The sequence below is a fragment of the Phyllobates terribilis genome, unplaced genomic scaffold (genome assembly GCF_046119375.1).
Source record: "Phyllobates terribilis strain yellow unplaced genomic scaffold, ASM4611937v1 Scaffold_5__5_contigs__length_657084704, whole genome shotgun sequence".
Classification (NCBI taxonomy): Eukaryota; Metazoa; Chordata; class Amphibia; order Anura; family Dendrobatidae; genus Phyllobates; species Phyllobates terribilis.
In genome coordinates this window covers 142115441-142137545 of record NW_027362765.1, presented here as the reverse complement: position 1 = coordinate 142137545, position 22105 = coordinate 142115441, and the positions used below count along the sequence as shown (strand labels likewise).

Below are 22105 nucleotides of genomic sequence, written 5' to 3'. Positions count from 1 at the left end.
GAGCATTAAGGATTGAGCCAGTGGCATTGAATTTGTCACAAATGCGGTAAATGGTTTGTCTCTTTGGGGCTTGAGTACCAAATGTTTCAACCCAATTTGCTCTAACGGTTTCAGCATTTTGAGATTTCCAATACTCTATTAAAATCCATTTTCTTTGATCTGTATTTAATTTTTTTGCCATTATGTGTTATCTGAATTATCTGAAAAAAAAACAGATTTGGGGGAGATCCATCTGTGAAAACTAGATCTGTGAAACTGGCTCAGTTGCCCTTAGCAACCAATCAAATTGCACCTTTCATTTTCCATAGAGTCTGTGAGGAATGAAAAGTGGAATCTGATTGGTTGCTAATGGCAACTGAGCAAGTTTCACTTTACACCATGTTTGATAAATCTCCCCCTTCATAACCTTATTACACTTTCTGTCCACCTACTTTTGGACCAACCTGTATTCAAAGTATACCATGAAAGTCCATTACCAGAAAACCCTCTAATGTGAGAAATTCAACCTAATTGAAATGTATTCAATATTTCTAGACACAAGATTGAGAGGGACATAAGACTGTCATATGTGACATTAAATGAATATTTTATTATACCATAATAACAGCTGTTAGTTTGTAGAAGGTAACATTATTACTAATGCTGATGCTACTGTCTACTCTTTTTACCTAGGTATGGTGTCGTCTGGTTACTATCGCTCACAATTATTTTTACGTCACTAATTTCTTCTGGATGTTTGGAGAGGGTTGTTATCTGCACACGGCCATTGTCCTGACCTATTCCACTGACAAACTGCGAAAGTGGATGTTCATCTGCATTGGCTGGTGTGAGTCATGGTGAAATGTGGGAAATTGGGGGGACTTACAGTGATTGCCCACCAGTAGATGACCCCAGCTTATTCGATTAAGGATGCCAATTAAAACAAAAAGTGCATATTCCCCTCTTGCAGCAGGACTGTTCCAGTGATGCCAGCGCCACTTTTCCCGGGAAGTTACTTGACTTGTTGTGTTACCTACCGGAGACATCCAATGAGTGGCCGCTCATTGGCTAAAGCTCCTTAATATTCTGTCAGAATTGACATTCGCTTTGACAAAATAGTAAAGGTTCCAACTGACAAGTGGTTGCTCATTGGCTGCGGCCAGCACATTCTCTTTGGGAATAGTGGTACCAATATCGCTGGATAGGTGCCGCTGTCGAGGGGACTATAAACTTTTTTTTTGTTTTAATTGGACACCTTAATTAATTAAACCAGAATTGTCAGGTAGTGGACAATCCCTTTAAGTTAACCAAATTTTCTTAAGAATGCAATTTAGAATAAGGAAGATGTCCTGCCCATCATGTGTCACTTATGAAGATGTTCCTTATACTGATCATCTCTGGATGGTCTATAGTCTGTAAAGAACCCCAAAGTAAAGGATCTTATGTGACATTACAAATCAGAATGTTATCTGGATAAGAAAACCCATAATCAAAGTGGAGAATGTCTGTAAAGAGCTTCCCTCTGTCCTTAAAGGACTCGGCGCATTTGTTCATTACATGGACAACTTATTGATTTCAATTGGACCTGTGTAATGTTTCTTGAAAGGGTTTGCATGAAAATTCTTGCCTGATTCTCAAGCAGATTACAGCGGAGCATTAAGATTCCCAGAGATTTGCAGAGTAATACCCAAAGATTATCTTAATGTTAGTATACCCACCTAATAAAAAGATTGTCCAAAGAGGACCAACCCTTAAAGGGGTTGTCGAGGCCATTTTATTGTTTTACAGGCGGATAGTTGCTAGCAAAGGCATATATGTGTGTGTATATATTATATATATATATATATATATGTGTATGTGTATGAAATGGAAAGAAAGATGGGGGATTGAAAATAGTGTCAAATAATATGGCCAGATGTTTAATTCTTTTTGTCATTGCAGGTATACCATTCCCCATCATTGTGGCATGGGCCATTGGCAAGCTTTACTATGACAATGAGAAGTAAGGAATTTTTGTATTTATTGATCATAATCTTTGCACCTTTTTTTAAAGTTTAATTGGTTTTGTGTGCTCTTTTTAGACAATGTGGGTTCGATTTTCCTTATCAAGATATTTTAGCCAATTTATCATTTGTGACTTTTTTGAAATGCAACAAAATTTTTGCACAATTGTACTCCATACTGGAGTACAAAATCTGCCTAATTTTGTTTCTGTGCAGTTGAAGACTACCGTGTTGCATTATAAAGGATTATGCAACTTTTTTGCTCTAAAAAAGTTCAGAGATGTAAAAAAAGGAGCATCTTTGATTTTGCATAAGATTTATTAGCCCATGTGCACCATTTTTAAGTATTTGGGGCAAAAAAAAGTGATGAATACTACGAAACAAAAAAGAAGTCACTTAAAAAAATCCAAATTATGAATCCGGGCCACTGAGTAGATATCAAAAAAAGAGAGAGGATTAGTCATAAAATCAGAGAGTTTAATTTTTAAGCAGGAATTTCAAGTTTGGAAGTTACATATAGGGACTAATTTCCCAGTCACTAGAGGTCTAACCACTGGCACCCCCAACGATTCCTAAGATCCCCATGTTAATGGAGTGGTAGTTGATCATCCAATAATGCGGTGGTTGATAATGACCATTGGAGATAGCCAAGTGCAACGCTAAGTTGGTCTTTGGAACTCCCAGGGGCTGACATACATATCGGCGTAATTTAGCCCACTTTTGTGGTATAAATTATGATGAATTTATCATGCCCGTCTGACTCCAGCTCCACCCTCTTTGGCACAATTGGCCTGGACTGGTTTAAAAATGCCAAAAGTCACAAGATTTTTGCACAACTTTGGGTTACATTTCAAGAAGCATCAAAATCTTGACACAAAAACCTTGATGAATCAGGGCTTAAGAATTATTACAGAATATTCAATATTTATATGTGTTCGTTTATCTTCAGATGTTGGTTTGGGAAGAAGGCAGGAGTATACACAGATTTTATCTATCAGGGCCCTGTCATCCTCGTGCTTCTGGTAAGGACACAAACTACTGTCATTTCTGAGCTGGCATAGACAAATATCTATCTATTATTCATTTTGCATGTCTGGCAAATAGCTATAATGCATTCAGGTGTGTACAAAGAAATGACTAAGCTCCGAACATTGAAAATCTGCCTGTCCAAATTTACATCATCAGGCTGAATACCAGTATCTACTCCTTGGCTGATGTAATGTCTGCCCTATTATTAAACAATTACAGTCCACAGGATATGCCATGAATGTCTGATAGATGTGGGCTTTTCCTCTAGGACAGGGGTCCCCAACCTGGGGCTCAGGGGCCACATGTGGCTCACGGGCTTATGACGTGTGGCTCGCGGCTGTCTACTGGCTTATTACCTGTGGCTCGCGGCTCTCTGCCAGCTTAGTGTGTTAGCATCAGGTTTAGCAAATGGCTATGAAGAGCAGGTTTCCAGATAGTGAATTTTGTGAGTAACCCTGCACAGAAGAGCAGATCTGATTGCGTGCATACTGGTGGAGATGGGGCGATAAATATAGTAAACTGGAGACGAAATGATACTCCCAGTTAGAGGGAAGCTAGGTGGGTGTAATAATGTGGTGAATGTGCTTGATGCAAGAATACCAAAGGGGGATAAAATAGGAACCCCTAGATGTAAGTATACTGCCTATAAGAGAGGGGGGGGCCAAGGTTTCGGTGTGCTTACTGTGAAAAAGCTTTGGCTGTAATTATGGTGTAAATGGGAAGAGTCTCGCTGAATGTGGCTTGTGACCATCTATTAAAGCTGAATGTGGGTCTCTAGTTAAGAAAAGTTGGAGACCACTGCTCTAGGACCTGCACCTATCTTAAGAACGAGGGACTCATCTCACGCTGCGAGGAACATGTGCATCCCTCTCTATTCAATCCTATAAGAATTCCAAAAATAGGTGATCATTCTTGCTTGCTTGATGTGGATGTGCTATAAATGTCTGAGATGGCGATACCTCTCAAAAAGTCATAACTATAACATAAGATACACGATGTATGGACATTGGAGGTGTGATGATGGTTACTGCCCTTTTCTTGTAGATAAACTTTATATTCTTATTTAACATCGTGCGGATACTGATGACAAAACTGCGCGCCTCCACCACGTCTGAGACCATCCAGTACAGGTAACTTTATTCTTCTTTTCTTTCTTTTTATTATGTTTTACTCCAGTCTCCCCTAAATTATATCACGTGTTTCCACTTGTCCCACAGGAAAGCAGTCAAGGCAACTCTTGTTCTCCTGCCACTTTTGGGAATCACCTACATGCTTTTCTTTGTGACTCCAGGAGAGGATGAAGTCTCAAGAATTGTATTTATCTATTTTAATTCTTTCTTGCAGTCATTCCAGGTAAGGAGGGAAGGTTTGCTTAGCTATATTTTAATTAAGACCCCTATAGACATTAGACTAATGTCGGCCGAACCCGCCAATATTGATGGGTTCAACTGACACATTAATGTTATGGGGAGATGACAGTCGAGCATGTCTTATTTCGGACTGTCAATCACTTTGTTCTCCTGGAGGTAAGCTGCCGGCAGAGATGTCGGTCAGCGGCTTTCTCATAGAGAACACAGGGGTGTTTGGATGAATGCACACTCCTGTGTAAGGGAGAGACAGCCAAGATGGCAGTTGGCTGAGTGATCGGCTGAAGCTTTGTTTGACCGACAGCCATCTAATGTGTATGAGTCACATCTCACAGACTTTTGCCATTAGTAAGCATGCCTTCCTACATTTGTAACTGAAATCTTAGGGCATTTGTAGACCTACCTTCCAAACAAACTGGAAAGTTAAGAAACTTTCTAAATAGTCTTTATTAAAAATCACTACAATTTTGCTGCTGCAGAATGTCTGTAAGTCCTTTTTCTAGCTAAGTGCTCTGCAAACAATATTACAAATCCATCAGAGCTCCTGCTCCTGACAGCTCTTTCTTCACTCCCTTTTCTCAGTGTTAGAGATATCAGCAGTGAAGTGGAGGGGTTAATACACAGATCTTCACAGTATATAGACAGGATAAAGTGTCTACAGTCACACAGAGGGCTGTGAAAGCAAGTTAAAGATATAAAGGAACGGACATGAAGAAGCTGTGTTGATATACAGTAGCATGTAAAAGTTTGGGCTCCACTGGTCAAATTTACTGTTATTGTGAACAGTTAAGCAAGTTGAAGATGAAATGATCTCTAAAAGGTCTAAAGTTAAAGATGACACATTTCAGTTGTATTTTAGACTGCTCTTTTGAGGTCTAGCCACAGATTTTCTATGATGTTCAGATCAGGGGACTGTGGGGGCCATTGGAAAACCTTCAGATAGAGATTTTTGAGGTACAGTAGTCTATTGTGGATTTTGACTTGTGTTTGGGATCATTATCCATTTGTAGAAGCCATCGTCTTTTCAACTTCAGCTTTTTTACAGATGGTGTTATGTTTGCATCAAGGATTTGTTGAAATTTCATTGAATCCATTCTTCTTTCTACCCATGAAATGTTCCCCGTGCCATTGGCTGCAACACAACCCCAGAGCATGATTGTTCCTCCAACATGCTTAATGGTTGGCCAGATAATCTTTTCTTGAAATTCTGTGCTCTTCTTTCTCCACACTTACCTTTGATCATTGTGGCCAAAGAGTTCTATTTTAACCTCATCGGTGCACAGGACTTGTTTCCAAAATGCATCAGGCTTAATGCATCAGGCTTGTTTGGATGTTCTTTTGTATACTTTTGATGCTGAATTTAATGGTGAGGACTCAGGAGAGGTTTTCTTCAGATGACTCATCCATGAAGGTCATATGTGTGCAGGTGTCTCTGAACAGTAGAACAATTTACCACAACTCCAGAGTCTACTAAATCTTTCTAAAGGTCTTTTGCAGTCAAGCGGCTGTTCAGATTTGGCTCTCTAGCAATCCTATGAGTAGCTCTCACTGAAATTTTGCTTGGTCTTCCAGACCTTATCTTGACCTCCACTGTTCCTGTTAACTGCCATTTCTTAATGACATTTCGAACTGAGGAAAGGGCAACTTGAAAACTCTTTGCTATCTTCTTATAGCCTTCTCCTGCTTTGTGAGCTTCCACCATTTTCAGAGTGCTAAACAGCTGCTTAGAAGAACCCATGGCTGCTGTTTTTTGGCACAAGGTTAGAGGAGGCTGGGTTTTTATAAAGCTGGGAAATTTGCATCACCTGCCTTTCCTAACGATGATAGTGAACAAACCACAACCCTAACAGGTTAATTAAGGTCTGAGCACACAAATCTCTAAAGGTGCACAAACTTTTGCATTAGGCCATTTTCCTTTTTGTAATTTTTAAAATGTAAAAGATGAAAATATATATATATATATATATTTTTTTTTTTTTTTTTTTGCCTAAAATACAAAGGAAATGTGTCATCTTTAACGTTAGGCCTTTTAGAGATCATTTCATTTATTGTGCTTAACTGTTCACAATAACAGTAATTTTGACCAGGGATGCTGAAACTTTTACATGCTATTGTATGAGCTAATAAAACAATCTTTAGCACCCTGGATACACAAAGCCTCACATCCAACCTATATTCCTGGGAGGGATACTCCCACAAGAGAAAGATCTGAAACCTGGATCAGACTGCAAACTGAGTATCAGGGGGTCTGAAAATGCTATGTTATTAACTAAAGGTAAATACTAACACAAAAAAAAACATTTTTTACATGTCAAAGATGTCCATAACCTTTAAAGCCTGATATTGGAACAGTCGCTAAAAACAGGGTTGTATGCAGATATGGAGTGAGTATTACCATCACATTACAGTATATAGCACATTGGAGTTGGAAGTAGAAACAAAATGATGACAAAGTATAGTTATTTTTGGTCTATGATTGCTGAGTTTCTAATATGTCTTACTTCATTTCTTCCACAGGGATTTTTCGTTTCTGTTTTCTACTGCTTCCTAAATAGTGAGGTTGGTATTGCTCCCCATCACAACATATCTGTCTATGTACAGTTTTATAACTTAAAGAGGTTGTCCTCTACTTTATCATTGATGATCTATCCAAAGGATAGGTCATCAATGTCTGATTAGCCGGGGTCCGACAGTGCCGTCTGGAAGTACTGACTTGTGGAGCCAGCTTGGCCGCCGCAGGCCACTGCACATCTGCCTCCTATTGATTTGAATAGAAGACAGATGTGCAGTACCAACCTCTGCCACTAGAAGATGGAGCAGTTTGGCAAGTGAGTATTTCCAGAGGCAGACACCGCCGTCACCGATAACAGCTGATCGGCAAGGGGGCTCATCAGACATTGATGACCTATCCTAAAAGTCATCAGTGTAAAAGTAGTGGACAACCTCTTTAAACAGTTTATTCTATTTTGGAAACTTTACCTTATTTAAGAAGCTCCCCTCTGTTTAGGCAAATTATTATAATTCATTTAATAAGAAAGAATAAATTCACCACCATTTTATACAAGAAGTATGACCAAAGTTAGCCATAAAGTGGCCATTTGGAGCATTTGTATTATGACTGCAATACCCCAATCCTCCATTGTTTTACAAAACCAAAATGAGACCCACTATAAGGTACTATGATGATCTATGCTTCGTGCATTGGTACCACAGAGGGACATTTGTATTAAAACTGAATTTGTTCTAATTTTGCTCATAAGATCAGTATCACTAGTGCTGTCCATTATGTATTATTATTTATTTATGCTCACTTATATAGCGCTATCATATTCCACAGCGCTTTACAGATATTGTGAGTCGGTCGACAGGGGTAGGGGTACTCGGATACCGGGATGGATGAGTTACTTCTGTGGGGATCACGGTTGGTCTGTTCCCGGTTCCGTGCCCTGGACTGTCAGTAAAGGGATGGGGGTCAGGATGATGGGAGAATTGCGTCCTGACGCCTCCTGTGGTAACTGGTAAAATCGGTTACCAGCGCTGTGTATGGTTGCTGAGGTGATCGGCATACGGCTTGTACGAACGCTATAGGCAGTAATGTCAAAGTAGGCACACACACACATTAAGTCTTTGTTTCAGTACCTTTCTTTTACTGATGTCCAGTAACAGGTACAGTTCAGGAGGGTAACCTGGTTTTCGGTGCAGGTAGAGATATTCACTCTGGAGATTTGTGAGGCCTCCTCTAACAATGTGTGCGTTGTTTGGGATCAGTCCTGCCTTAAGCTGAACGTGCCACCTTCACTTTCTTTGGGGTCCTTCTCCACAACTGACAATGAGGACCTTTCCTTGGGGCTACCAATTCTCTTTCTGGGCCCCTGGTCCTATACTTGGTCAAGTTTGGCAACTCTTTCCCCTTCTTCTTCAGGGGAGTAGATCCTCCTGATCTGTCCGGGTTTTCTATGCTATTCCTGAATTAATAGCAATCTCGGACTCCGGTGTCCGGGTGAGCTAAAGGGATAATAGTTTTATCTCTTTCTTTCTCCTTCTAGCCTCCGTCCCTCTCTCTAGGGCGCTTCACAACACAGACCTGTTTCCTAGTTCAGGGCTTAACTGGTCCTCAGCCAACAGCTCTCCGTCTCTCTCCTCCTTCACCCGTCTCTAGACTAACTGCCGCTTTGCTGTCTCCCTGGAAACTGACTCCTCCCCTCAGACCTGGGGTGGAAGGTGTTGTGTGTGCCTAAGTGTACATCTCTCCCTGCACCTATGGATCCTGTGGTAATCCCCCGCAGGGGTGCCACATTCCCCCCTAGTTAACTTCAGTCCTCTGGGACTGAAACATTTTATTTTTTTTTTTAACAAAGATAACATAACATTAACATTTATATTTGTAATTTGAACAGAGTCTCAAAAATAAAATTTGCAAAAACCATGGATAATGGGAAAGATGGATAACCAGTCCATACAACGCTAGTCAGTCTGCTGCAGGCTGTTAAAGGGAAAGTTTTTTTGCCACCACCAGTCCTGTGGCTTCGGTCCATTTTTAAAAATTTGCAAAAAGTTTCAGATGTCCAAACAGGTAAAGTCTCTGTAGGCTTAAAGATTCAAATAGACTTAATAATTCACAATACACAACTAAACATTTACTACGTGTGCCTCGGCGCAAGGGTCCTAGGTACTGCAGGGGCCTCTCCCGGTCATAAGCACTGCAGGCCCTTTGGCCCTGGGGTCACCTATTGGTCAAGATTTTGCTCTCCCTAGACAGCTTCTTACGCCAGCTCTACTCACCCCCTTTTTTATGTTGTGTACCTGGTGTAACCTGTTTTGGTCTACTCGTCACCCTTCTATATACTGACTTTAACTACATATTTACATTTTTGAACCTATTTACATTTCCCTTTTGTTATGGTTTACTCCCTGTATCTGAGTGGTGGGTGTCCAACATTAATACGTGATGACCTCCGTAAAACTGGTATCCCACTGGTGTGTAAGCCTGGTGTGGAGCGAACACTACTTACTGACTCATGTGTTGGTCTACGTAGCACAGGTATGCCGGAGTGTCTTCCCAATCCCCTAGTGGGAATGGCAGGTACACCGATTGCAGGATTCCCTAGCTCGGCTGCAGCAGGTGGTTCTTCTGCTCTTGATCCTTCTACTGGTTGTGGGAATATCAACATGGGAATTAAATATGCTCCTTCTATTTGGGGCCAATCAGTGGGTAACTCTCCTAAGATTGTCTTAATTGTCCTTGGCGTCTCTTCTTCTGGTATGGGACAAGGGATATATTCTTTTTGTTGTAAGGGTTGAGGACACTTCTTTAAGTGGTCTCGGGACACTGTTTCTGTTGTTTTTCCGTTATCCTTGCTGATTAGACAGGTTTTCTGGTTGTCAAAATTGGATGGTAATACAGTGTATGGTTCTTCTTCCCATTGATTATCTAGCTTATGAAGTCTCTTTTTCCTTTTCAAAACCAATTCTCCGCGGGTTAACGGGATTCCTTGTGCGTTTTTATTGAAATTGGTATCTTGCCTTTCTCTGGATTTTGATAGACTTTTCTCAACACACTCTTGTATTTTCTTGTATTGTTCTGTTCTTCTAGTATCCCAATCTGCACTTGGGGGGTCTTCCTCAGGAACTACAATGCCCATTTCAAAGTCCACTGGCAATTTTCCTGGTCTCGCTCTCATCAAGTATGCCGGGGTACAATTAGTTGAGCTTACTGGGATGTTGTTATAGATGTCAATAAGATCTGGTAATTTCTCTGGCCATCTGTTTCTGTCTTCCAAGGGTAGAGTCTTCAGCAATTCTATTACCACGTGATTCATTTTTTCGCACATTCCGTTAGTTTGGGGATGGTAAGGCGTGGTACGAATTTTCTTGCATCCATACAAGCTACAGAACTCTTGAAATATTTCCGCTTCAAAGGCAGGACCCTGATCTGTCAATTCCTGTTCTGGATATCCATGTGGCCTGCAGAAATAAGCTTGAAAGGTTCTTACATAGTTACATAGTTTATAAGGCCGAAAAAAGACAAGCGTCCATCCAGTTCAGCCTATTTCTTGTGCACTGCAGCTATTCCGCTATTCCTATACCATGCGGTATAGGCCAATTTACATCATTGAGGAAAAATTCACTTCCCGACACCAATCTGGCAGTCAGATTAAATCCCTGGATTAATTAACTAAGCATAAGATGTAATTTTATTGTTCTCAAGAAAGGCTTCCAGGCCTCTCTTGAACTCATTAAGTGAGTTGGACATCACCACTTCCTCTCCCAGAGAGTTCCAGAGTCTCACGGCTCTGACTGTAAAGAATCCCCTTCTATGCTGGTGCAGGAACCTCCTTTCCTCCAGACGCATAGTGTGCCCCCTCGTCTTTGTCACCATCCTTGGTATAAATAGGTCATGGGAGAGATCTCTGTACTGCCCCCTGATGTATTTATACATGTTTATGAGGTCTCCCCTAAGCCTTCTCTTTTCCAATGTAAATAGGCCTAATTTTGACAACCTCTCTGGGTATTCTAGTCCCTCCATTCCCTTTATTACCTTAGTCGCCCTCCTTTGTACCCTCTCTAGCTCCAATATGTCTTTCCTGAGCACCGGAGCCCAGAACTGTGCACAATATTTTAAGTGCTGCCTTACCGGCGCTTTATACAGAGGAAGAACAATGTTCTCATCATATGCCCCTATTCCTCTTCTGATGCATGCCATGACTCTATTTGCCTTCGCAGCTGCTGCCTGACACTGGGCACTCCAATTTAATTTGCTATTAACCAAGACGCCCAGGTCCTTCTCCATGTCAGATTTCCCCAACGGTTTCCCATTTAATATGTATGGGTGACTGCTGTTTTTCTTTCCCATGTGCATGACCTTACATTTATCGGCATTGAACCCCATTTGCCATTTTTTGTCCCAACTCCCCAATTTATCTAAATCTTCCTGTAGCTGTGCCCTATCCTCATCTGTATTAACTACTTTACAAAGTTTAGTATCATCTGCAAATATTGCTCTTTTACTATGCAACCCTTCCACTAGATCATTAATAAATATATTAAATAATATAGGGCCCAAGACAGACCCTTGAGGCACCCCACTAGTAACCCTGACACACCCTGAGCTTACTCCATTGATAACCACCCTCTGCTTTCTATCACTCAGCTAGCTATTTACCCACTTGCACACATTATCCCCCAGACCAAGCATTCTCATTTTATATACCAACCTTTTGTGTGGCACAGTATCAAACGCTTTGGAGAAGTCAAGGTATACAACATCCACTGACTCTCCCCGGTCCAGCTGTGAGCTCACCTCCTCGTAGAAGGCGATCAGGTTTGTTTGGCAGGAGCGATCCCTCATGAATCCATGTTGATATGGAGTTAGACAGTTATTATCATTAAGATATTCTACAATAGCATCTCTAAGAAATCCTTCAAACAATTTACCCACAACAGACGTTAAGCTTACTGGTCTATAGTTCCCAGGGTCACTTTTAGACCCCTTTTTGAATATTGGTACCACATTTGCTTGGCGCCAGTCTAGTGGGACAGTCCCTGTCCATAAAGAGTGCTTGAATATAAGATACAGCGGTCTGTCTATCACATTACTTAATTCTTTTAGTACCCGGGGGTGTATGTCATCTGGGCCTGGTGACTTGTCTATTTTGATATTATTTAGGCGTTTCTGAACTTCCTCCTGGGTTAGGTGGGTGATATTTAGTGGAGGGTTTACTTTATCACTCTGCATTTCCTCCGATAAATTGTTTTCTTTTGTGAAAACAGTGGAGAAGAAGCTAGATAAATTGTTTTCTTTTGTGAAAACAGTGGAGAAGAAGCTATTGAGTAGGTTTGCTTTACCCTCATCGCCCTCTATGATTTTACCCAGGTTATTTTTCAATGGGCCAACGCCATCAGTTTTAATCCTTTTACTGTTTATATAGTTAAAGAACAGTTTGGGATTCGTTTTACTTTCCTTGGCAATTAGTCTCTCTGTCTCCTCTTTTGCTATTCTTATTAGTTTCTTACAGATTTTGTTTTTTTCCCTATAAGATATTAGCTCTTCCTCGCTGCCTTCTTGTTTAAGTTTACCGAAAGCCCTTTTTTTGTTTTTCATTGCCCTCTTGACTTCCTTATTTAGCCACATTGGCTTCCTCCTATTCCTAGCCCTTTTATTCCCATAAGGTATGTACCTTCTACAGTGACTATGTAGGACTGTTTTGAAAATTTCCCATTCTTCCTGCTGTCTGAGCTGTCAAATCCTTCACAGGAGCTACCACTAGGAATCTGGAATAGTGGTCCACCATGGTAAGATCATAAGTATAGCCTGATCTACTGGGTGTGAGTTTGACATGATCCAAGGCTACTAGTTCCAAGGGCTGTTTGGTTATGATAGGCTGGAGTGGTGCTTTCTGGTTGTTACGATCTCCTCTTCTTAATGAGCATGGGCCACAATTTTTACACCATTTTTCTATGGAAGACCTCATGCCAATCCAATAAAACCTCTCACGTAACAGTATTTCCAGTTTTCTCCATCCAAAGTGTCCTGCTCCATTATGGTACGCTTCCAATACCATTTGGACGTCTCTCTTTGGAACCACAACTTGCCATACCATTTCATGCGTCCTTGGATTGATATACCGTCTGCACAATTGTTTTTTATAGATAAATAACCTGCTTCTTTCTTTCCACAGGAATTGGGCCTCTGGGGGAGCATTCTTCTCAATTTTGGAATCCGGTTGGGTTACCAGCCTCTTCACTAGGCTCACTGCCGGATCACTATCTTGGGTCTCCTTCCATCCATAATGAGGCAGCGGGTTTAGTGCAACTTCCTGACGGTTCTGGTAGATATGGGTTTCTGTCATTTTCCATTTTCTACTTTTATGGAAAGCTGGAAGTTCTATTTCCTCCAAGTCATCTGTTTCTTCTTCAAGCCCTTGCAAATGTACTTGAGGGTTTCTGGAGAGGGCATCAGCATTTGCATTTCCATGGCCTGTTCGGTACTTGATGGTAAAGTCGTAGTTCGATAGCCGAGCCATCCAGCGCTGCTCCAATGCACCAAGCTTTGCAGTATCCAAGTGTGTTAGCGGATTATTGTCCGTAAAGATGGTAAATTTTGAAGCTGCTAAGTAATGCTTGAACCTCTCCGTGACTGCCCAGACCAAGACCAGGAACTACAACTTAAAGGAACTGTAATTTTCCAGGTTCCTCTCGGTAGGTCGCAGTCTTCTACTGGCATAGGCAATTACTCTTTCCTTGCCTTCTTGTATTTGGGACAGTACTGCTCCCAGGCCTACATTACGTGCATCCGTGTAGAGGACAAATGGTAGGTTATAATCTGGGTACGCCAAGAATTCCTCACCGGTCAGGGCCTGTTTCATTTGTTGGAAGGAGTCTTCTTGTTTCTTTCCCCATTCCAACGGCGGCTCTGCAGACCTTCTCTTCTTAGCTTGGCCTACTAGAAGATCTTGTAGGGGCGCTGCCATCTTCGTGTAGCCCTTTATAAATCTTCTGTAATACCCAACCAAACCTAAGAACTGACGTACCTCTCTGACAATGGTCGGCCTCTGCCAGTCCTGGATAGCTGTCACTTTTTCCGGATCTAGCGCTACGCCATCCGCGCTGACCACATGCCCTAAGTATTGGACTTTTGGCTTCAGCAGGTAACATTTAGATGGTTTGAGCTTCATTCCATACTTTGTTAGAGCTATAAATACCTCCACTAGGTGTTCCAGATGTTCTTCATAGGTTTTGGAATATACTATGACGTCATCCAGGTATAAAAGTACCGTCTCAAAATTCTGATGTCCCAGGCAGCACTCCATGAGTCTCTGAAACGTCCCCGTTGCATTGCATAACCCAAATGGCATGCTATTGAATTCGCATAGGCCCATTGGTGTTGTGAATGCTGTTTTCTCCCGGTCTTCTTCTGCAACGGAGACCTGCCAATACCCACTAGTGAGATCTAATGTGGAGAAATACTTAGCAGTTTTTAATGCAGCAAGAGACTCCTCTATCCGGGGTAATGGGTAAGCATCTTTGTGAGTGATTTTATTGACCTCCCTGTAATCCACACACATCCTCATAGTGCCATCCCTTTTTCTGACTAAGACTAAGGGGGCCGCCCAGGGACTACAGCTATCTCTTATAATCCCGGCCTCCTTCATGTCCTGCAGCATCTCTTTAGCACACTGGTAGTGGTTTGGTGGGATGGGTCTATGTCTCACTTTAATCGGGGGATGATCTCCTGTGGGTATGTGATGGCGTACCCCTTTTATCCTCCCAAAATCTAATGAATGCTTTCTGAATACTTGGCTAAACTCTTGTACTACCCGGTAAACTCCTTGCTTCTGGTGGTCAGAAGTGGCATCAGTCCCTATGTGCAACTGCTGACACCACTCCTCCAGCTGTCCCTTGGGGTTGTTGTCCTCCGCCTGCCTTGACGGGGGCAAGGGCTCTAGTGTCTGTATGTTGTTATTACTGACAGTGTACAGCTTTGCTACAGTAGCATACCGGGGTAGTTTCACTTCTTCCTCACCACAATTCAACACACGGATTGGTACTCTTCCCCTGCGTACATCCACCACCCCTCTAGCTGTCAGCAGTGTAGGTCTATGCTCTGAATATACCGGTTCTACAATTGCCTGGTATTCCTTTCTTCTGATACCCATAGCTGCTCGACACCATATCATCATTTCACTGTTTGGTGGTAATACAATGGAAAACGGGTCTGTTACCCGCGCACTGCCAATCTCCCCCCCAGACAGATTTACCTGTTGCTTGTGAATTAAGGCACGGATTTCTCTTTGAAGGACTCTCCTCCGCCCAATGCCAGCAGTTTCTGTAATCTGTTGGAGTAAAAACATCACTTCTTCAAGGCAGTTTTCAATCACATTAGTACCAAGCACCATGTAAGGACATTTGTTATTGGGGTCATCTTCTACCACACATAACCCTTGGCCTCTCAACTCCACCCTCCCCAGCTTTATTGTCACTTCTCTAAACCCCACCTGATTCAGTGGTTGACCATTAGCTGCTAAAATGATAAGACTAGAGTCTGGGGGGCTAAGATCAGCATCAGACCAAAATTGCTTGTAAAGGATATGTGGGATGGTGGTGACTTGTGACGCAGTGTCTAATAGGGCCGATGTAGGGATTCCTTCCAGCGTAATGTTGAGGTACGGGCGGCCTCCCACATACCAACTACGCCAGTCATATGGGCCCTGCCATTTTATTCCTGGGGGTTGGTCCGCGGACCCAGGAATCTCGGGTTTAAACGACATCCTCTTGCAAAGTGGCCCGGTTTGTTGCAACAAAGGCAAACAGGTTGTCCTGAAGAATCCGTGTGGTCGGTGGCTCTGTGTCGGAATGGTGCGTTGGTCCCCTGAACGGGCGACTTGTTAATCCCCTCCACGGGCGACATGGCTCTGCGTCGGAATGGTGCGTTGGTCTCGTGCACGGGCGACATGAGCTTTCTCCTCATCCACGGAACCTCCTCAGGGGATTCAGCTAACTGGATTTTGCTTGGTGGTTGTGCCTCCGGTCTGGCTTGCGATAGTTTTAACACGTAGTCCATGTTTTTGGTTAGTTGTAACACCTGATTACGTAGGTCTTCAGCAGATTCGGGTACGATAGCTTGTCCTACCGCTTTTACAGAGTCTTTAGGGGTAGGCTCTAAGTTCATGTGAGAGGTATTAACCTGCCAGGATGGAATTGCCGGTTTTGCAGGTAATGGGTCTCATAGTACAGTTATGGCACGGTCCTTTAAGGTATTAAAATCCACATCTGGATGATCTAGAACCCACATGTGCACCTGCTGACAGTGAAAGTCTGATCTCAACCCAGTCATAAACTGTTCTGCAAGCAATTTATCTTCATCTTGCACACTTGCTGGATCTACCTGTTTTATGGACCGGAGTGCCGCTTTGTAAACGTAGGGCAAAGTCTCTGATGGTATCTTGCGGTCTCTGCTTGCATTGGTAGAATAGCATCCTCTGTTCAGACTGTGTGCGTTTTTCAAAAGCAGCTTTGAGCTTATCAAACACATTTTCTATAGAGTCTCCATCAGCATCACTCCAAGTCTCAGCTTCTAGCTCCGCTGCACCTATTAATTGTCCCTGAACAACGGAGGCTCGCTGCTTTCCTGTCATTGCATATATGTCCTGCACCGCACACATTTTACGTTTGAAAGCTGCTAAGGTACCGGGTTTACCTTCATACGTCGGTAACCATTTGGCCCCCGGTACATACGGCAAGGCAATTGACATTATCGGGGCCATCGCTCCAGATGCTGCGGCTCCCTCACCAGCTGAGGAACCGGCTGCTGCTACGTCTTGGGCATCCCCTCCCTCAAGGTCTCAAATATTGTTTGCTTCACTCATGACGGTGCCCCCCTAGTTAACCGTTGCCAGCCGCTACGATTAACTCCTTCAGTAACCGGTGACGCTAAAAAAAAACGGCGGGGCTATCCTCGCGCTCTTTTAGCCGTGCCCCCGCAACTCTCTCCGCTCTGTGACGCAGTTTAAATTCTCTATGACGCAGTAATGACGGCCCGTTTTACAGTACACGAACTTTCAATAAAGTCCAATTTAAGCACACAGTACCCGGTTCTACCGGGCTCGGTATCCTGTTCGTGACGCCAAACTGAGTCGGTCGACAGGGGTAGGGGTACTCGGATACCGGGATGGATGAGTTACTTCTGTGGGGATCACGGTTGGTCGGTTCCCGGTTCCGTGCCCTGGACCGTCAGTAAAGGGATGGGGGTCAGGATGATGGGAGAATTGCGTCCTGACGCCTCCTGTGGTAACTGGTAAAATCGGTTACCAGCGCTGTGTATGGTTGCTGAGGTGATCGGCATACGGCTTGTACGAACGCTATAGGCAGTAATGTCAAAGTAGGCACACACACACATTAAGTCTTTGTTTCAGTACCTTTCTTTTACTGATGTCCGGTAACAGGTACAGTTCAGGAGGGTAACCAGGTTTTCGGTGCAGGTAGAGATATTCACTCTGGAGATTTGTGAGGCCTCCTCTAACAATGTGTGCGCTGTTTGGGATCAGTCCTGCCTTAAGCTGAACCTGCCACCTTTTACTTTCTTTGGGGTCCTTCTCCACAACTGACAATGAGGACCTTTCCTTGGGTCTACCAATTCTCTTTCTGGGCCCCTGGTCCTATACTTGGTCAAGTTTGGCAACTCTTTCCCCTTCTTCTTCAGGGGGAGTAGATCCTCCTGATCTATTGGGGTTTTCTATGCTATTCCTGAATTAATAGCAATCTCGGACTCCGGTGTCCGGGTGAGCTAAAGGGATAATAGTTTTATCTCTTTCTTTCTCCTTCTAGCCTCCGTCCCTCTCTAGGGCGCTTCACAACACAGACCTGTTTCCTAGTTCAGGGCTTAACTGGTCCTCAGCCAACAGCTCTCCGTCTCTCTCCTCCTTCACCCGTCTCTAGACTAACTGCCGCTTTGCTGTCTCCCTGGAAACTGACTCCTCCCCTCAGACCTGGGGTGGAAGGTGTTGTGTGTACCTAAGTGTACATCTCTCCCTGCACCTATGGATCCTGTAGTAATCCCCCGCAGGGGTGCCACAATTGTCATCACTGTCTCCATTGGGGTTCGCAATCTAAATTCTCTATCAGTATGTCTTTGGAGTGTGGGAGGAAACCCACGCAAACACGAGGAGAACATACCAACTCCTTGCAGATGTTTTCCTTGGTGTCCAGTCCTGCAAACCAACACTGCTAACCACTGAGACACCATGCAGGGCCAATAATTGTAGTTTTTGAACATTTGTGCCCTATTTAATGAAGTTGTCTAGGATTATTCAAAATTGGCCTTAAGATAGAGAAGAATATCAATTATTTACCGCTTGAATATCCTGCTGCTCTCGTGCTGCCACTTTGATCCTCCTTGCCAGTAGTGATGAGGTCCCATCATGGCCTCAGTGGTCAAGTGCTTTAAATGCAAAGTCTCTGCTGGGGCTAGTGATAGGCTTCAGTGTTCAGGTGACTGATGGACAGAATGTCATCACTTCTAGTATTAGCGGGGACCATCGTAATAGTAGCATCGGAGCAGCGGGAAATTTACGATATCGTTTTAAGCTCTTTGAACTAGCCTTCTTTAAAGTTACTAGCATTTTTAATTTCTATTATTACTAAATATTGTACAATTTTGTGATTTTTTTTTTCTCTAGGTACGTTCTGCAGTCAGAAAGCGTTGGCATCGCTGGCAAGACAAACACTCAATCCGAGCCCGAGTAGCACGAGCAATGTCTATTCCTACGTCACCCACACGGGTCAGCTTCCACAGTATCAAACAATCTTCTGCAATCTGACTGACACATTGAAGAACGGTGCAGTTAGCCCCTCTGGAGTTTCCCAACAGGAGGGTAGAGAGAGTCTTCTGCATGGTCAATATAAATGAACAGAAACCAAAAGGCCACATTCCATGTGTCCAATGAGTTGTACCTTGACAATCAAAAAAGGGTGGAGGGAGCAAAGAGGACCCTGACCCTTAGTGCAATATTGGTACTGCTAGGTATGAGAAAACTAAGACTACTCAAACAGAAATACCAATAGACTGAACATTACACACAGCACAATCCATAAAATTTCTGATATATCACCAGCCACAACCAAATGATTGCTGAGTAAACTGCATCCAGGCTGTATAGCCAATTCTCCGTGCCTCGCAGTGGAAAAAGACTAGCATCAGGCTTAGCCATTGCACGAATAATAATTTAGATGCTTCTTGTCCTATCATATATTAAGTTGCTACAATGTATGAGCACAAAATATAATCTGTGTGCTGGGCAGAAAAGGAATGTATCTAAATTCAGGTTGAATGAAGTGCCATATGATTGTGTACAATGGGGACCAAATCCATAAATGGAAATCATGGGACAAGCTTCGATTGGAGTTTGATGCGGGTAAATCAGTAAGACAATGCAGTGCTGCTTTGGACAGATATTAAGACAATGATTTAGTGTAAAAATCTATTATTCCAAATTCTATTCCAATTATCGTATTCTTTATTATGTGAGAATAACTTGCGAGATGAAAAGTATCCGTACCTGTCTAAGTGTCCGCTTCATAGTATCAGTATACAGGAAGACTATAGGACGGAAACTGTGAACCGCTATGTTTGTTTGTAAAGCCCTTCAATCAGAATAATGGAAAAGCGATATATAGAGTATTTTCTGCAGCTTTGTACAAAGAGATTCTATAACTGAATGTTCCAATGTCGGACCTATATCATTCCTGACTGGGTCAGAGGAAGAAGTGCCGCTGTGGACTGGATCTGCAACTCGAGACGTTACGTATTATAGGTATTTTTTACTGCACAAACATAAAGTGTTATAGTGTTACACTACAATCAGAAAACCTCTTTATATGAAGTCCTCACAGTATACGAAATAAATCCTTAAAATTGTAATGACCGTTGTCAAGTTATGTGAGCAGATGTTCACACATGGAGCTCCTTCTCTAGCAAGAAGTGTCATTCAGAAGTGATCTTATGGAGTGACAGGCTACTTGAACATATAAAATATACAAATGTTTCTTCACTTTACTTGTCTGATGTGCTTCATTTTATTGGACGCATACATCAAAAAACTAGCAGCAGTATCAGTTTCGTTAGGTGCAGAATATGTTGGCTTGTCCTCGGGGACAGTTTTTCCTTGTGGAAGCCACCACCTTTCATAAGAAGTCTTACATGCTAGACAATGTTTCCTGGGAAATAAATATGCTATGGTATATATCTCAACCATCCCAAATCCAGTGGGAGAGTCCCGATTTTTGAGAGCTCTTTCGCTTTCCCAGGGGATCTGGTGTGTGGTCAGACGTCAACTGTATCTAAGTCCAGGGAAAACAGATACAGTTGCGCACAATTGTGGGGCAGGGGACAATCAGACTCCTGCTCCACCATTCCATCTTGGTAGAGACTGAAGGACCTGCAAGGACCCTCAGGTGACATGACTGACAGCAGAGGGCGGCTTGTACAGGGGCCACTGTGGGGGTGGAATGTACAGTAGGTAGGAACATAATGTGGTAACATTATAAGGCCATAATTCTTGTGGAGAGGACTGTGGAGACATCATACTGTGTGTGTGGACCATCATGCTGTAAGGGCATTATACTGTGTTGGGGGGACTGTGGAGCATCATACTATTTGAGGGACTGTGGGGGCATTATGCTGTATGTGTAGGGGCCATTATACTGTAAAGGGGACTGTGGGGGCATTGTACTGTATGGGACACTGCAGGGGCATCATACTGTATGGGAGGCGAGGTTGGGGAAATGGCTTTGTGTAAAATAAAACTTTGTGTCCTCTTTCCTAACTTTTAAAGTTGGGAGTAATAGATTAGGATGACGACTGATTTGCAGAATGGGTGGGATTATGTGTGGTCTCCAAGTTGTAGTCCAAATACAACTCACTATGCAAATAGCTCCTCCTAATGGTGGTCACAGGCAACCAAAAATGTATTATTTATCAAATCAGACAAACTGGGCTTCCCTATATTATGAAATAATTTAACATCTCATTTTTGGCCTAATAACAGAAACAGAATTTGGAAATTAACTTAGAAAGCTGTAGTGCAAAGCTTTCAGTGGGAAGTGCAGCAGGTTGTGAATTGTTCAATGGAGTCTTATGATATATTTATTATGAGTCTTATGAACAGTCAAGAACCATTAGAACTATATGATGCTTAAAGTACATCTCCAACCAAAAAGAAAACACTGCTCCTGCTGCACATAGATTCACAGATTTGCCAATGTCTAATCATTAGAAACCAAGATATTTCTGTCAAACATGATATCTTATGGGGTGCAGCTTGAGTCTTTTTTCGTCTTTGTCTCTATTCTTAAATCTTTAAAGGCTTCAAAAGAATAAATATGAGTGATTCTATATAAAAATGACTTGCTTGTGCACATGTTCAGGCTTTTGAACATCTTTTGATGACTTCAAGTTTCTAAAAACACCAAGTGGTTAAAAAAAATTGACATGTCCATTCCTCTGGCTTTTCAAGACACTCTGAACCTTACAATATAAGTCAATGGGAAAGCTCAAAAGACACTCAGAAGACGACCAAACATTTTTTTGAGCGTCTTGTCATCAATTTTACTTAAAGCACCACTCCAGTATCTTTTTTATTTCAGCACTGGAGTGGTGGCACTAATACAAGTTTTCAGACCCAAGTAAAATACTTACAAGTTTCTATATTCTGCTCTTCCCGGCGCCGCTACTGTCCCAATCCGCCATCTTGTGACTTCAACGTCTGACTGACCGGAAATCAGAAGTAACTTACATTGAGATGTGACTTCTTGTTCACCCAGGAAACACTAGAGTAATATGGCAGGCACAGTACTGATAATGTCTGTAAAGCGCTGTGGAATTAATGGCGCTATATAAGTGAGTAAAATAAATAAATAACACATGTATAACAATACAAAACTACAGTTAAAACCAGAAGTTTACATACGCTATATAAAAAGACACATATGCATGTTTTTCTCCATATCTGACATGAAATCAGAATAAACCTTTCCCGTTTTAGGTCATTTAGGATTACCATAATTTTTAATATTTGCCAAATGCCAGAATAATGAGAGAGAGAACATGTTTTAAGGCATTTTTATTACTTACTGCAAAGTCAAAAGTTTACCTACACTAAGATTACTATGCCTTTAAACAATTCCGGACTGCCCATATGATGATGTCATGTGTTTGGAAGCTTCTGATAGTTT

At 42.4% G+C, this 22105-nt stretch overlaps 1 protein-coding gene across 3 annotated transcripts in view; it reads left to right on the top strand.

Moving 5' to 3' along the window:
* LOC141272416 (corticotropin-releasing factor receptor 1) overlaps positions 1-21782 on the top strand; it is a 411824-nt gene extending 390042 nt beyond the window's left edge. For all 3 annotated transcript variants that reach the window (XM_073683122.1, XM_073683121.1, XM_073683120.1), the window contains 7 exons: positions 673-826; positions 1921-1981; positions 2932-3004; positions 4056-4141; positions 4229-4364; positions 6896-6937; positions 18553-21782. In XM_073683122.1, coding sequence (XP_073539223.1) covers positions 673-826; positions 1921-1981; positions 2932-3004; positions 4056-4141; positions 4229-4364; positions 6896-6937; positions 18553-18693 — 693 coding nt within the window. In that variant the 3' untranslated portion in view covers positions 18694-21782. The remainder of the gene's footprint in view (positions 1-672; positions 827-1920; positions 1982-2931; positions 3005-4055; positions 4142-4228; positions 4365-6895; positions 6938-18552) is intronic.
* The last annotated feature ends 323 nt before the right edge of the window (positions 21783-22105 follow it).